This window comes from Tenrec ecaudatus, chromosome 16 (genome assembly GCF_050624435.1).
Source record: "Tenrec ecaudatus isolate mTenEca1 chromosome 16, mTenEca1.hap1, whole genome shotgun sequence".
Lineage (NCBI taxonomy): Eukaryota > Metazoa > Chordata > Mammalia > Afrosoricida > Tenrecidae > Tenrec > Tenrec ecaudatus.
In genome coordinates, this window is record NC_134545.1 from 77,392,406 (window position 1) to 77,408,635 (window position 16,230).

The following is a 16,230-nucleotide window of genomic DNA, read 5'->3' on the forward strand; positions in this document are numbered from 1 at the left end:
AGAGCCAGCAGCTCAGAAAGCTTGGTGAATGAACTCCAGGGGCTCTCATTTTGCCCAGGTTTTCACTTACTCCCGCTGGTGAAAGCCAACTCTCATTTTCCGTGGAGCCTCTACCATGAGGTGGATCACACTGAAACCTGGGCAGAGAAGTGGATCCAAAGGAGGCTGGAATGCTGGATGCAGAGAGTGAAAGGCAAGAAAGAAGTTTCAGAAGTGGAGTCAAAAGAGTTGGAACCCAAAACGAGACTCAGTCCATTGGAATTACAGGTGTTTGTAGACTTTTATTCAGTCTACGTATGCGGCTATCCTGAGTGCGTGGGTTAAAGAAATGCCTGATCTGCCACTTAGTATTCAGAATCCACCAAGCTCCAATAAAACCGCCTCACGGGAGCTCAGAGAATGAAAACTGCAAATCTGTCCAAACACAAATAAGGAATGTTAGTTTCTCTCTAAACATTTCTAAATAGTTAATTACAGCAATTATTTTCAAGAGCCCTCTAAGTCAAAGGTGATACATTGGTTTAGAATGAAAACTCTCAACACCCATCTGCAACCACCAGTGCTTACTCGCCTCTCAAGGACTTGCCTTTACTGGGGGACGACCAACAGAAAAGTGGGTGAAGGGAGATATCGGACAGTGTAAGACATGACAAAGTAATAATAATTCAAAAATTTTCAAGGGTTCATGATGGAGGGAGAGTGGGGGAAAATGAAGAGCTGACACCAAGGCCTCAAGTAGAAAGAAAATATTTTGAGAATGATGATGGCAACAAACGTACAAATATGCTGGACACAATGGATGGATGGATTGTGAGAAGAGTTGTACGAGCCCCCAATAAAATGATTTTTTTAAAAAAAGGACTTGCCTTGATGAAGCACATTATCTTCCTTCTCCTTCAGCACCAGTGCCATGACCCTTCTAAGTGCCCAAACCCCATCTAATTACCTCTAGTCTCCTTGTCCCAATTTAACAGCTTCTTAACCGACTTCAATAGATACGCTTCCCTTCTCTGCCCATAAAAGCCTATCCCTAATCCTCTCTTACAGTTCAAGGGGATAGTGTCCCCTAAACTCTTTCCCACTCATTCCCATTTCCCTTCTTCTGATATGCTAACTGCAGAGGCTCTCGGGAGGTCACTAATTATTTACCTATCTGACATCTAACCCTGCAAAATTGGGTATAATCATTTTAATCACATACTATTCCAAAAAGCCTTGGAGGATTTATTTCAGCTTCTAATTACTGACTCAGATAAAACACATTATAATCCCGTTCTGGCCAGTCCTCGTGTCCCCATCATCACTCACAGAATCCTTACATTGTTTAGACAGAGAATACAGTTAGCAAACATTCTGTACTCCCTACCTATAGTTTTCCCTACCTGTACAGCTACTGTATCCAACATTATCACCACTGTTACCAAATTTAGTTGTGACCCATTCCTCTGGTTCTTTAATGCTTCCTCCCCACCACGATCATGACCTCAGGTCTACCTTACAAACCCAGCTAGACGAGGGCATGCACACTGGTGCGGATGAGCACTCTTGGACATGGAATCCAGGACAGATAAACCCCTCAAGAACAGTAATGGGAGTAGCGATACCATGAGGGTAGATGGAAAGTAGGGGAGGAAGGGGAGAAAAGGAGAACCGATTGCAATGATCGATGTATAACCCCTCCCCCAGGGGGACAAATAACAGAAATGTGGGTGAAAGGAGACAGCGGATGGTGTAAGACATGAAAATAATAATAATATATAATTTATCCAAGGTTTTCAAGGATAGGAGGGTGGGAAACGGAGGGCAAAAAGAGGAGATGATACTACGGACTCAAGTAGAAAGAAAATGTTTTTAAAATGATAATGGCAACATATGTACAAGTGTGCATGATACAACTGATACATGATTGTTATAAGAGCTGTAAGAACCCCCAATACATTTTTAAAAAATTGGTTGCGTCCCCAAATTCGAAAATTGCAGTAGCACTTTGCTGCTTGCTAAAATCTTTGGTGCTTTTCCTTCCTCAAATAGCTACCCCATGAGGACTCGTATCCTCATCTGTTAATAACTCTCTATTGCTTTAAATGCCTCAGCCACTCTCTTTACAACATTGGCCTTTAGCAACGATTTCCGATCTTCTTCTAAAGTCACCAACAGATGTGCTCTATCGCTGACTATGAACCTTGTCCCCCGACCCCTACAGGGTGATTAAGGCCGCTAACCACAGCTGGTTGCAGTCGCACACGTGCCTACCCTTGGACAAACCACTTCGCATTCATTTCTCTCTCAGCTGAATCTCTCAGCTGACCCGAGAGAAACTGCTATTCATCCCATTCTTGGGATGAGGAGAATAAGATTCAGCAAGAATTAGGTGAATGATTCAGGGCAAATTAGATACGTAAATGTCAGAGTCAAGACTCAAACCGGGAATTTCTGTGCCATACCCCACTCTTTCCCCATGCACATTTCCTATTAAAATAGACACACACAACTGTTACCAAGCCAGGCCACACGTCCGTCCTCCAGAGGCTTACCAACAAGTCTCAAAGGGCTGCTGCAGGCTTGTGGCATATAGCTTGGGCCTTTCCCCACTGTACATCACTATGTTGACTCTATTTTCCATTCCTGGTCAAGCCTCGACACATACAACCCCCCGCCCCTCCACCACCACCCCCGCTATATCTGTCACATTAACCAAGTTCTCTTCTTCTCCTCATGCACAATCTTGCTTCTCTACTGACACCTCCTCTGCCAGAAGAACAGACTTCTTCCCTTACCCTGTTATTCATTCACTCACACGCTTGGGCTCAGAAGCCGCACACTCGGTATGACTGCACATTTATTTACGGCCTGAGCTCCCTGTTGACATATTCATTTCGGAGTGTAAGCTATTGGGATAGAAGACTGTATTTAGCTCGCTATGGATACCACCTAGTACAATGGCTTGCATTCAGAGTCACATAAACATGTACGATTATAACCTTTTTAAAACATGTTACCCTGTCCTTGATCTGAAATAATGACAGAAACTTGCTGCCAAAACCGCTAAGAGCATTATTTACTTCAATTCAGAGTTTCTGATTAAGAATTAACTTAAAAGAGCTGCAAAGTGAAAGACAAGGGCACATTTGTTTACATGAAGTCCCCAAGGTACAAAATGAAACACTGAGTACTTTGTTACTAGCTTCCCAGCACCAATGACAGTCCGGCTCTACTGCATACAAGGTCACCCCAGGTAAGCAGATCCTGGTGACCAGCAGTCCTATTACAAGGAGTAGGAGAGATCAGTTACTTCCATTGCATATGTGCTCTGAAAAAGCAACAGCTGGCTGCCTATTACTTACCGGTTTATCCTTGATGGTGGGGCTCGACACACACAGGTACAGTTTCCCATCTTCTTCGAGGCAGGCATCTATCAAAGCTTGTACTGAACTCTCCTCCTGGAACAGCAGAAAGGCGTAGCCTTGGGGAGAAAAAACAGGTACGAGGAGGGGAATCAGTCAATCAACTCAAAGTGTCAGTTAAAAATATATCTACTGTTTCATTTTGGCAAAACTAAAATCTAAGAACTTCAATTAAGGCATGGACGAGAAAGGGAGAAATGAAAGTCACGGAAACACTTGTGACAGACACTCTGGTACCCACTGCTGTCAGTAGATTCCAACTCACGGTGACCTTATAAGCCAGAATAGAGCTACAAAGCTTTCCAAGACTGTTATCCTTATGGAAACAAATTGCCACATCTTTCTTCTGCGGAGTGGCTGGTGGTTTCCAACCACTAACCATTCAACTAGCAGCCAAGAACTAATCGATGCACAACCAGGCTCCTTTTGATGTGCGGTGTTTCTTAATATACACTGTACCTTATTTAAATCTCACAATCACTCAAAGGAGCAAGTTCAGAACAACTCTATGGAGTTTTCACGGCACAGATGTGGTCACCCCAACGAGTGCACGCAGGCTCATCACTGGCTTGAACCACAAGACTGGCCATGAAACAAGCACCAGCTCCTCTCCAACTTTTACCAAGCTCTAAGCTTGTCACAGGCGACAACATGGGTAAACCCTGAAAACATTATGCTAAGTTAAAGGAGCTAATAAAAAATACGGCACATTATATGATTCCATAATAGTTGTTTAGATTCCATAATAGTTGCTTAGCTATTGCTCCCTACAAAGTTAAGTGAGGACAAAAAGTGCTATGGGAGCCCAGAGAAGTGAGGACTCAGAGGAGAAGAGACTTCACAGAAGTTCATAGAAAGGTCAACTTGAACAGTACTTGCTGCTACACTGGCATTCATGATTGGCAGATGGAGTAAAGGCCTGTTATGAGTAAGCCCAAGACTCTGCTACCCACTGATCGGGCTTCTCTACAATTCCTACTAGCTTTGCTGAATTGTGTAGCCATCCCCTGCCCTCCCTGTCCTGCTACTCACTTCAAAGGGAACCACCATCAGCACTGCCCTCCTCTGGCATTCTGCATGCCAGAAAGATATAAATGGCGGGGAGAGAGAGGAACCCCAATGTAGAGAATGCCCTCAGACATAAAGCAAAGGTAGGTACTTTGTCATTAACTGCCCATGAAACAAAGCTCTCTGAAGGCCCGGACAGCAATGCCAGTGACAATGGTTAATGAATAATGGCTATTGTTTTCATCGTTGCCCCAATTCCCCAATTCCTCACCCACTATACGAAGCATCCAAACAAAAGCTCAACAACAACAACAAGTCAAACTTACTAACATTGAGTCGATTCTGACTCCTATCAACCCTATAGGGCAAAGTAGAATTTTCCCTGTGGGTTTCTGGCATTTTGATTCTTTAAGGGAATTGATAACTTTGTCTTTCTCCCACAGAACAGCTGGTAAGTTTGAAAAGTAGACCTTGCAATTAAAAGTCCAATGCACAATCCACTGTGACACTGGGGCTCCTTATCTAAGAAAAGGCCATGGAAAAGCACTAACCACTCTTCAGACACTCTGGATGGAGAATGCCCCAAGCTGAAGGGTGGGCATGCGCTGCAGCAGGAGAGCTGTGTCATGACAGGGCTGTTGTCTGGGTTTTGCTTCCGAGCTGGATACAGTAGGGGACTGACTAGCAGGTAAAAGAAAATCTAACTGCCAAATTAGAAAGAATAATAATTTCTTCACATCCTCTCTCTTTTGCAAACAGTCACAAAGCCCTGGGAAAGACATTAAAATTCAGTGTTTTCATTTAATGTGAGAATATTAATGCCAGGGATCCACAATCAATTCTCATGGAAGCAGTAGACACAGAATCAAAAGACATGTTGCATTGGGTAAATCTTCTGCACAGACCTCTTTAGAGTATTGAAAAGCAAGGATGGTACTTTGAGGATTAAGGTGCAACTGATTTAAGTCAGGGTTTTTCAATTTCTTCATAGGTATGTTTAAGTTAGATATTGAATAAGGAAGACCAAAGAAGAATCAATGCTTTTGAATTGTGGTGCTGGAGAAGAATACTGAAAGTATCACGGACTGCAAAAAGGGCAAACCAATCTTGGAAGAAGTACAGTTAGTGCTCTTTAGAGGCAAGAATGGCAAGGCTTCACCTGTCATACTCTGACATGCTGTCAGGAGAGCCCAGTCTCTGGGAAGGACACATCATGCCGGGTAAAATAGAGGTGCAGCAAAAAGAAGGCCCTCCAGGAGATGGATGGACACCACTGTGGCTCCAACAGTAGACTCGGGCACAGTAACAATGGGGAGGATGGTACAGGACCAGGCCGTGTTGCATTCTGTTGTACACAGGCTCCTTATGGCTGGGACCCATTTGATGGCACCCAACAGGAGCTCTGGTGGTGAAGTGGTTCCCGTTGAGCTGCTATCTGAGTGGTCGGCAGTTTGAAACCATCAACATCTCCTAGGAAGAAAGACTGAGCTTTCTCCGCAGTCAACGGTTATAGACTTGGAAACACGGGGATCACTATGAATCAGCAGTGACCAGATGACTGAGTTGAAGAAGAAGAACAATAGCTGCTCGTTGGGAGAACGTTAAGGCCTTCTACTCCCATAAAGATTTATGGCCTGGTGGCTCTCAGTCCCTCCAGTCCCACCTTCTCCTACAGTTCCAGAGGCATCTCCGTGGCAGGATGGTGAAGGTCAGAGTAAATGGATTTAGCTGCTCTGGGTGCCTGGTCACCAAAACTGTTTTCAAGTCTGGCAAAGTGGACATTGTTACCATCAATGACCCCTTCATTGACCTGAACTACATGGTCTGCAGCAAGTTCCAGTATGATTCCTCCTATGGGCAGTTCAATGGCACCATCAAGACGGAGACCAGGAAGCTTCTCACCATCTCCAGGAGCGAGATGCTATCAACATCAAGTAGGGTGAGGCTGGTTTCAAGCATGTCACAGAGTCCACTGGGGTCTTCACAACCATGGCGAAGTCTGGGGCTCACTGGAAGGGTGGTGCCAAAAGGGTGACCATCTGCCTTTTCTGCTGATGGCCCCATGCTTGTGATGGGCATGAACCATGAGAAGTATCACAACTCCCTCAAAATTGTCAGCAATGCCTCCTGCACCACCAACTGCTTGCCACCCCCCAGCCTCCCAGCCAACGTCACCATAACAACTGGCATTGTGGAGGGAATCAATGACCACAGTCCACGCCACCACTGCTACCCAGAAGACCCTGGATGCCCCTCTAGGGAAACTGGCATGACGGCCATAGGGCTGCCCAGAATACCATCCCCACATCTACTAGCACTGGCAAGGCTGTGGGCAAGGTTTTCCTGGAGTGAATGGGAAACTCACTGGCATGGCTTTCCATGTCCCACCCCCAATATTTCAGTCATGGATCTCGCCTACTGCCTGGAGAAAGCTGCCAAGTATGATGACATCAAGAATGTGGTAGAGCAGGCGTCAGAGGGTCCCCTAAAAGGGATCCTGGACTACACTGAGAACCAGGTTGTCTCTTGTGACTTCAACAGTGATACCCACTCTTCCTCCTTTGAGGCTGGAGTTGGCATTGCCCTCAATGACCAATTTGTCAAGTTAATTTCCTGGTATGACAATGAATTTGGCTACAGCAACAGAGCAGTGGACCTCATGGTCCATATGACCTCCAAGGAGTAAGAGCCACCCTGGACCACCAGCCCCAGCAACACTAAAGGAAGAGAGAGGCACTCAGCTGCTGGGGAGCCTTTGCCCCAATCAATTCCCCAGCACACTGAGAATATCCCATCATCCCAAGTTTCCATCCTGACCCCTGAAGAATAGGAGGGGCTTAGAATGTCCAACCTTGTCATGTACCATCAATAAAGTACATTGTGCCCAGACACACATAGATAGATAGATGATAGATAGACAGACAGACGGACACACCCTGGGAAGCCAAGAAAGGTGAATCTATTCTGTCAAATAGTTAATATAAGTCAGAATAAAAAAAATTTTTAAAGAATAATTCCCCTTGCCAAAGAGAATATTAGAGATGAATGGGTAGAAAATAGCTTTTCTCTTTGTTATCACAAAGAGGAGGTCTCAAGCTGATACCAAGGGCTCAAGTAGAAAGCAAATATCTTGAGAATGATGAAGGCAACAAATGTACAAATGTGCTTGACACAATGGATGGATGGATAGATTGTTATAAGAGTTGTACAAGCCCCCAATAAAATGATTTAATAAAAAAAGAGGTCTAAGAAGGGTTCTGTCCAGTCTTCTGCTTTACTGGGGTAAATTCTGGCCCAGCTCTTCCACCAAGGTTGCTCTTAGAAAATACCCTTTGATGTCATTCTATACACACACACACATCAAAAAGACCTGAGCACAGGGCGTGGCATGTTTAGTGAGCTTGACTTCTCTATCTCCTTGTTATGGAGGATTCACTAGGTTGACTGCACTTTTCCTCCACATCACTGCCTGCCATCTACTATCTACCCCATTGAATTCATCTTTGAGTTGACCTTGAGTGTGGGGTAAGGGACCTCTCTTCCCAGCAGCTAAGCAGCTACTACAAAAGCATGCATATTTTCACTTAGGCCCATCTCAGCGTATAGCCATGATGTCAACTAGGAGTAACAAGAAAGAGTCTACTACAAATATCATAACTGGGAGAATTCTCTGTAAAGAACCTTTTTTCCTTTCCCAGGGAACAGTCTATAATGCTTTACCAATTTCTTTTGGACGTTTTGTTTATAACAAATCATCTTACGTCAAAATAATCTTCTCAATGCCCCAGTCAGCAAGTTGGCACTCTCTGTAGGGGTAATATTCTCTTAGCATTAGCAACTCTTAGTAAGGAGTGTGAGGAGCCCTGGTGGTAAAGTGGTTACGAGTTGAGCTGTGATCTGCATGGTCAGCAGTTTGAAACCACCAGCACCTCCAAGGGAGAGAAACTGAGCTTTCTGCTCCCCTAAAATGGTTACAGTCTTGGAAACATATAAGGGATCACAATGAGTCAGCATTGACTTGATGGCAGAGAGCTTTGTTTTTAGGTGTTTTTTTGGAGTAAGAGATGGGGCTGGACTCCCTACTAGGCTCTAGTCCAACAATTTCTTTCAACTCAACTCCAGCATAGATTGAAACTACTAACTGCTTCATGGGAGAAGATGAGGTTTTCTATTGCCATAACGATTCACACTCTGGGAAACCACAGGGCAGGGACACTTTGTTCTGTAAGGTTGCTATGAGTTAGAATTGACCCCACAGTGGAGTTTGTTTGTTTTACTTCCCCCTTTGGGAATTTCTAACTAACACAAAATTCACCAGGAACACCCAAATCACCCATTAAAGCTACTTTATGGTATCTTCACTTACTAATACACCTCCTTAGACCTGAAAAGCCATTTGACAGCAGAAAGCAGAGAATTAAAAACAAACAAACACTTCAGAAGAAGAGTTCTTCAAACACACCTCTTTTGATCTTGAGAAGTTTAAGGTCAAAGCAAACCAAGTAGAAAAAGACCCCTTCCAAGAATAACAAGGTCAGTGTAAGGTGGAAACGATATCAATGATTTACTAGAAGGCAAATTCCACAAGGCACCAGGAGAAGTGTTCTGGACTAGGAGTCAGAGGTCTGGAATTTGGTCCAAGTCCTACCATGGACTAGCTGTGCTGTAACAACAACTGAGAGTTAACATTGACCGAATACTTACTATGCATCAGGCACTCCTCCAAGCATTTTATGTATTTTAATTCCTTTTGTCTTCACACACACCAAGTGCGGTAGACACCATTTAAAATTTTGTTTTACTCTTAAGGAAACTGGCTGTGTAATGTGTTTATGTAATATGTTTGAGGTTAGTACTAGCAGTGAATCACGAATCTGAATTTTTCCATGACATTTCTGACTCTTGGTATGGTTTTTTGTTTTGTTTTTACTGTGAAATGAGGAAATTGTCTTGACTCTCACACAGAAAACAAGGAATATAAAATACTATATGTAAAGGGTTTTCTTTTACCTTGCACGCTATGTGAGGTGATTTTCCTTTCCTGTACTTTATATGATTACTGTAACATTAAAGTTGAGTTGTATGTGATCTTATTAGAAAACTGATAATGCAATGATTGGGGCAGGGAATGTACGGTTGTGCTTTATACAATTGATGTATGCATATGCATGGACTGTGATAAGAGTTGTATGAGCCCCTAATAAATTGTTTTTAAAAATATGCTAAACCATTAAGTGTTTATATTTTAAACAAAAAAAACTGAGGATGCAAATTGATGATATACACGTTCTAATTTTTATTTACAAGCATTTGCTAAATAAAAGCAGGTAATTTAGTGCTGAAGAAAAGCCCTGATGAAAGTGATTTGAAAGATAGGCTGAATAGGGCCATAGACAAACAGTGACTGAATATATTTTTCTGTCTGTCATTATCCATTGCCACCAAGAAAGGGAATTGTTAGGTGTGGTGTTATTTGTGGATTTTAATATATTCTGTACAGAAAAGCTGACTGCGCCTGTAATAGAGTTTTTCTAATCCTCACTATGCTGGCAAAACCAAAAAGTCTCACTGCCACCGAGTCGATTCCCACTCACAGCAGCCCTGCCTGACAGGTTAGAACTGTCCCCGTGGGAGTCTGAGACTGTCACTCTTTATAGGAATACAAAGCCCTACTGGTTCTTTTGTTAATTTGATAGGTATAATATTTTTTAAATTGACCCCAAACCTACACATCCCAGTGTCCTCCCTTGACCTGTAACCCAGTAGCAGAAAATAGGATTATAAAACTCAAATTTCAAAATCATCACCCTGCTCCCCAAGTAGCTGAGGAGTGTGGGGGACTTCAGAGATATGCTGAACTATGGGAGGTTATCAGCTCAGAGCCAGAGTTTACAGAATGAGATAGTATCACTCAGGAACAAGAAGAATTCCTGGCACTACCACCATCGTGAACCCTGGATTACAGGCAGAAAGGATGGCAAGAAATTAGGAAGGGTAGTCTAGTGAGAGCCTTTGGAACATGTTTAGACTGATCAATGCAATTCAGTGGGAAAAAGAAAAACAAGAAGTTGAAAACAAACAAAAAATCATACCAATGTGAATGAGGGGGAGTGTGGAGTGGAGACCCAAAGCCCATCCCCTTACAGAAGGGTCACAAGGAAGAGACCAGGCAGTCATGGTGCAGTACAGCACTGATGAAACACACAACTTTCTTCTAGTTATTTCAAGCTGCACCCCCTCAAATCATGGCTTCAATGCTACTTCACAAATTCGGCTAGACCAGAGCATGTATACTTTTATAGATAAGAGCTCACAACAAAGGGAATCCAGGACAGATAAGCCCCTCAGGACCAATAATGACAAGAGATACCAGGAGGGGAAGGGGAAGGTGGGGGGAGAAAGGGGGAACCAATCACAATGATCTATATATAACCCCTTCCCAGGGATATGGACAACAGAAAAGTGGGTGAAGGGAGACAGTGGTTGTCATAAGACATGAAAAAGATTTTTTCTAAATTATCAAGGGTTCATGAGTGAGGAAGGGTGGGGGAGGGGAAAATGAGGAGCTGATATCAAGGGCTCAAGTAGAGAGAAAATATTTTGAAAATGATGATGGCAACATATGTACAAATGTGCTTGCCATAATGAATGCATGAATGGATTGTGATAAGAGCTGTAAGAGCCCCCAATAAAAAGATATATAAAAAATTTTTAAAAACAGTTGAATATATTTTAAAAAGTAGATAAACATTTATTCAACTTTTATAATATCTGCAGCTAGTTGAATCAGGTGTATTGTTTATTTATTTGTATTTATGCCAACTATTCACTTGATCTATTTCTTTGAGATTTTCTCTTTAAAAATGTTACTAAGGACTTTAGCTAAAGAAAAGGAAAATTGGGTCAATGAATTGTAATATCCAGATATAAATTTTATTCAAGTGAAAAATATTCACATCTATGTTATTCTTGTAAATAAAATTTGACTCTGGGAATAAAAAAATTAAGAGGAAAATTAAAAAAGAAAATAAAGAAACAAAACAAAGGCCTGGCTTAGAGCCCATGCAGATTCACAGCGAACACATAGAACAGAGCAGAACTGTTCCCCAGGTTTGCCGAGGCCGTGAATCTCCTTAAGAGTAGAAAGTCTCCACTTTCTCCTTCAGAGTGGCTGGTGGAGCCAACCTGCCGATCTTGTGCTTAGCTGCCCAACATGTAACACACTAAGCCACCAGGGCTCCTACACAGAAGAGAAGGTGGATTTAATTAGGATAATTCCATTTTATTTGGCCAGATTTTAAAAAATTAATATCAAGGAACACATTAAATACACCAAACCTAACCCACTACTGTTGAGTCAATTCCAACTCATACTGACTCGATATAGGGTTTGAGGCTATAAATCTTTATGGTAACAGAGAGTTTCATCTTTCCTCCATGGAAAGGCTAGTGGATTTGAACTGAGGACCTGGTGGCTAACAGTCCAAGCTTACCTAACAGTGCCCTATATTAAAGATAAAACGTCTACACTGTTCTTGGCTACCTCTCAAAATTACAGCTTTCTGAGTTCTCAAATATATAACTTTTCACATTAGAACTTCCCATACCGGATCCCCACTACAAATAACAATCACTACCAACTCTAACAATTACCCAGCACTTTGCTAATAAAACATTTCATCCGCTCAGAAACACTACAGAGTAAATACAGTTGTTTTTACTATTGTACAGATGAGAAAATGAAGCTCTTGGAGGTGCTCTAAGATTAAAGCCTATAGATTAAATTTGGGATTAAGGTCTAGGTAGCTTTCAGAGCCCCGACTTTTATCCATTCATTTATGACTCACATAAAAATAGCAAGATAAAATTTTCTGCATCTCTACTAAATTATGGATTTGCCTTTAAAATATCCTTGAGATAATGATCATTTGACAGCGTTCTTGTTGGAGGAGGTAGTTGCCCATGCTTTCGTCTTTATTTTGGAAACCTCTGTAGTTACATTACTTCCAAATGCCCCAAACACTACATTGAGTTAAGTGATGAATTTCAAAATAACTTAGGGAGAAAAAAAAACTTAGGGAAGCTTAGATTTAGTCTATTTAGGTCAATCAAATGTTTTATATTTAGCAGAAGATGCTTGTTGGTTTACAGTGCATTTTTAACTTGTACATTTAAAATAAGGATGTTAAAGGTGTGAAAGAGCAGATTTTGACTAAATGAGTACATCATCACCATGGGGATACTTGACTTTGGTAAGAATCTACAATGGAATTGAAAACCAACTGGGTGGATATTGGAGAAAGCAGGATACTCAGACAATCCTAGAACATCACTTCACAAGCAAATCAGTATTTGAAAAAGGAGAGAAAGAAAGATAACTTTATAATGGAAGAATTGGCCAGATACTACCTTAACCAATGTTACATCATTGATGAGAGGGCAAACATCATCTGCAGGGGCATACTGAGGGGAAGGAGCACCCTGGACAATCTCTGATTGTGCACTCCCTCCCCTAATTCAAGCACCCAGGACAACTCAAAGTTTCCTGCTTTGCCCCTCACCATTTCAAGATGAATAGAAGCTGAGAGTGGTATAAATGGTGTCAGCAAAAAGCATCTCCGCCACTTCTCATACGGCTGCTTCAGTCGGGCCCCTTTCGCATTTGTGGAGCCTTGGAATGTCATTCTGTGCCTTGTCTGACACCCTTGTACTTGGGGAGGAGGTGTGTGCATGGGAGGTGTAAGTTGCTCCTTTGCTCTACCCAACCAGGTTTCTGAATGTCTACTGTGCTTCAGGGAAAACCTCGGGCTGTATTGGGTTAAGTGAAACTGCTCGGCGGTGCCCCACCTCAAGTGGCCATACTTTAGAGCTGCCTCTAATCACGTGTCTCCAGTGTTACGTCCTTCTCCATATAGCACACATGTAGTATCCCTGTTAATAATGTTTAACCCGAATGTCGTTATACATAAGGAAATAATCAAGCAATTCCAAATTAAGGGATGTTCTATAAAACAACAGGTGCCTTTTGGCTCTCTGCACGACGCCATGGCGGTTGGCAAGAACAAGCGCCTTACCAAAGGAGGCAAAAAAGGAGCTGAGAAGAAAGTGGTTGATCCGTTTTCTAAGAAAGATTGGTGTGATGGGAAAGCACCAGCTATGTTCAATATAAGGAATATCAGAAAAACACTAGTCAGCGGGACTCAAGGAACCACAATTGCATCTGATGGCCTCCAGGGTCGAGTTTTTGAAGTGAGCCTTGCTGATCGGCAAAGCAATGAGGTTGCCTTTAGGACATTTAAGTTAATTACCAAGGATGTTCAGGGCAAAAACTGCCTGACCAACTTCCACGGCATGGACCTGACGCGGGACAAGATGCGCTCCATGGTCAAGAAGTGGCAGACCGTGATTGAAGCTCATGTTGATGTCAAGACTACCGATGGGTATCTACTTCGTCTGTTCTGTGTTGGTTTTACTAAAAAACGCAATAATCAGATTCGGAAGACCTCTTATGCTCAGCACCAGCAGGTCCGCCAAATCCAAAAGAAAATGATGGAAATCATGACCCGAGAGGTGCAGACAAATGACTTGAAAGAAGTGGTCAATAAATTGATTACAGACAGCACTGGGAAAGACATAGAAAAGGCTTGCCAGTCTATTTATCCTCTCCATGGTGTTTTTGTCAGAAAAGTAAAGATGCTGAAAAAGCCCAAGCTTGAATTGGGAAAACTCATGGAGCTTCCTGGTGAAGGTGGCAGATCTGGAAAAACTTACTGGCGATGAGACAGGTGCAAAAGTGGAACGAGCTGATGGCTATGAGCCACCAGTTGAAAAATCTGTTTAAAATTCAGAATTAATGTTAACAAATAAAAGATCTTATTGTGAAAAAAAACAGGCAAGGACTTTTCAAAAGATACAAAAGACAAAAAGCCTAGAGAACTGCGTAACTTGAAGATTAAAGAGAAATGATAACTAAATGGAAGCCTGACCTTGATTTTAGCTTGGATATTTTTTATGGATTACTGGAATAAGCTGACCATACCTTTGATCTCAGCAGAATCAGGCTTGCTTAGAGAAGAGGTATACTCTAGCCCAGGTGGCGACGAAGTATGGTAGTAGGGCAGGAGGAAAGTCAAGGGAGATGGAGGAAAGAGCTAGGAGTCAAAGGGCATTCATGGAGGTCTAGACAAAGACATGTACATGCAAATATATATAGGAGGATGGGTAAATAGATCTATGTGTCTATATTTATAGGTCAAGTATTAAGGTGGCGGAAGGACCTTGGGCCTCTACTCAAACACTCCCTCAATGCATGAATACCTTCTTTTATTAAATTGGAACTCTATGATGCTCACTCTCCCGACACAACGGCTGGAGCCAAAGTGTGTGAACAAGTAAATGTGGTGAAGAAAGCTGATGGTGCCCGGCTATCAAAAGAGATAGTGACTGGGGTCTTAAAGGCTTGAAGATAAACAAGCGGCCATCTAGCTCAGAAGCAACAAAGTCCACATGGAAGAACACACCAGCCTGTGTGATCAAGTGGTCCCAAAGGGATCAGTTACCAGGCATCAAAGAACAAAAAATCATATAATTGACTGCACACCTCCATGATAGGATCGCTGAAGACAAATGGGTGCATAAGCAAATGTGGTGAAGAAAGCTGATGGTGCCCGGCTATCAAAAGAGATAGTGACTGGGGTCTTAAAGGCTTGAAGATAAACAAGCGGCCATCTAGCTCAGAAGCAACAAAGTCCACATGGAAGAACACACCAGCCTGTGTGATCAAGTGGTCCCAAAGGGATCAGTTACCAGGCATCAAAGAACAAAAAATCATATAATTGACTGCACACCTCCATGATAGGATCGCTGAAGACAAATGGGTGCATAAGCAAATGTGGTGAAGAAAGCTGATGGTGCCCGGCTATCAAAAGAGATAGTGTCTGGGGTCTTAAAGGCTTGAAGGTGAACAAGCGGCCATCTAGCTCAGAAGCAAAAAAGCCCACATGGAAGAAGCACAACGGCCAGTGCGATCACGAGTTGCCTAGGGACCAAGTATAAAGCATCATGCAAAAAAAAGATGTAAGTGTGTGTATGTATGTGTATATATGTATATATATATACCATATTATATGAAGGGGGAAGTGCAGAGTGGAGACCCAAGGCCCAAGTGTCGGCCAATGGAGATCCCCTCATAGAGGGGTTTAGGAGAGGAGATGGGTTAATTAGGGTGTGAGGTAGTACCGATGAAGAACACAGCTTTCTCCCAGATCCTGGATGCTTCCCCCCCCCAACTACCATGATCAGAATTCTACCTTGCAGGGCTGGATAGGACAGAGGCTGTACACTGGTACATATGAGGGCTGGAGGTACAGGGAATCCAGGGTGGATGATACCTTCAGGACCAAGGGTGTGAGGGACAATGCTGGGAGAGTGGGTTGGAAAGGGGGAACTGATTACAAGGATCCACATGTGACCTCTTCCCTGGGAGAGGGACAGCAGAGAACGGGGGAAGGGAGACTCCGGATAGGGCAAGATATGACAAAATAACGATGTATAAATTACCAAGGGCATATGAGGGAGTGGGGAATGGGGAGGGAGGGGGAAAAAAAAAGAGGACCTGATGCAAGGGGCTTAAGTGGAGAGCAAATGCCTTGAGAATGATTGGGGCAGGGAATGTATGGATGTGCTTTATACAATTGATGTATGTATATGTATGGATGGTGATAAGAGTTGTACGAGTCCCTAATAAAATGTAAAAAAAGAAAAGAGGAGAAAAAATGATTAGGGCAAAGACTGTACAGATGTGCTTTATACAATTGAT

General features: G+C 42.7%; 1 protein-coding gene and 1 pseudogene across 4 annotated transcripts in view; one reads left to right on the forward strand and one right to left on the reverse strand.

Annotated features, from left to right (window-relative positions):
* CPEB3 (cytoplasmic polyadenylation element binding protein 3) overlaps positions 1-16,230 on the reverse strand; it is a 173,744-nt gene that overhangs the window by 57,096 nt on the left and 100,418 nt on the right. For all 4 annotated transcript variants that reach the window (XM_075534322.1, XM_075534321.1, XM_075534320.1 and 1 more), the window contains one exon: positions 3,345-3,463. In XM_075534322.1, coding sequence (XP_075390437.1) covers positions 3,345-3,463 — 119 coding nt within the window. The remainder of the gene's footprint in view (positions 1-3,344; positions 3,464-16,230) is intronic.
* Positions 13,458-14,192, forward strand: LOC142429266 (small ribosomal subunit protein eS1 pseudogene; annotated as a pseudogene).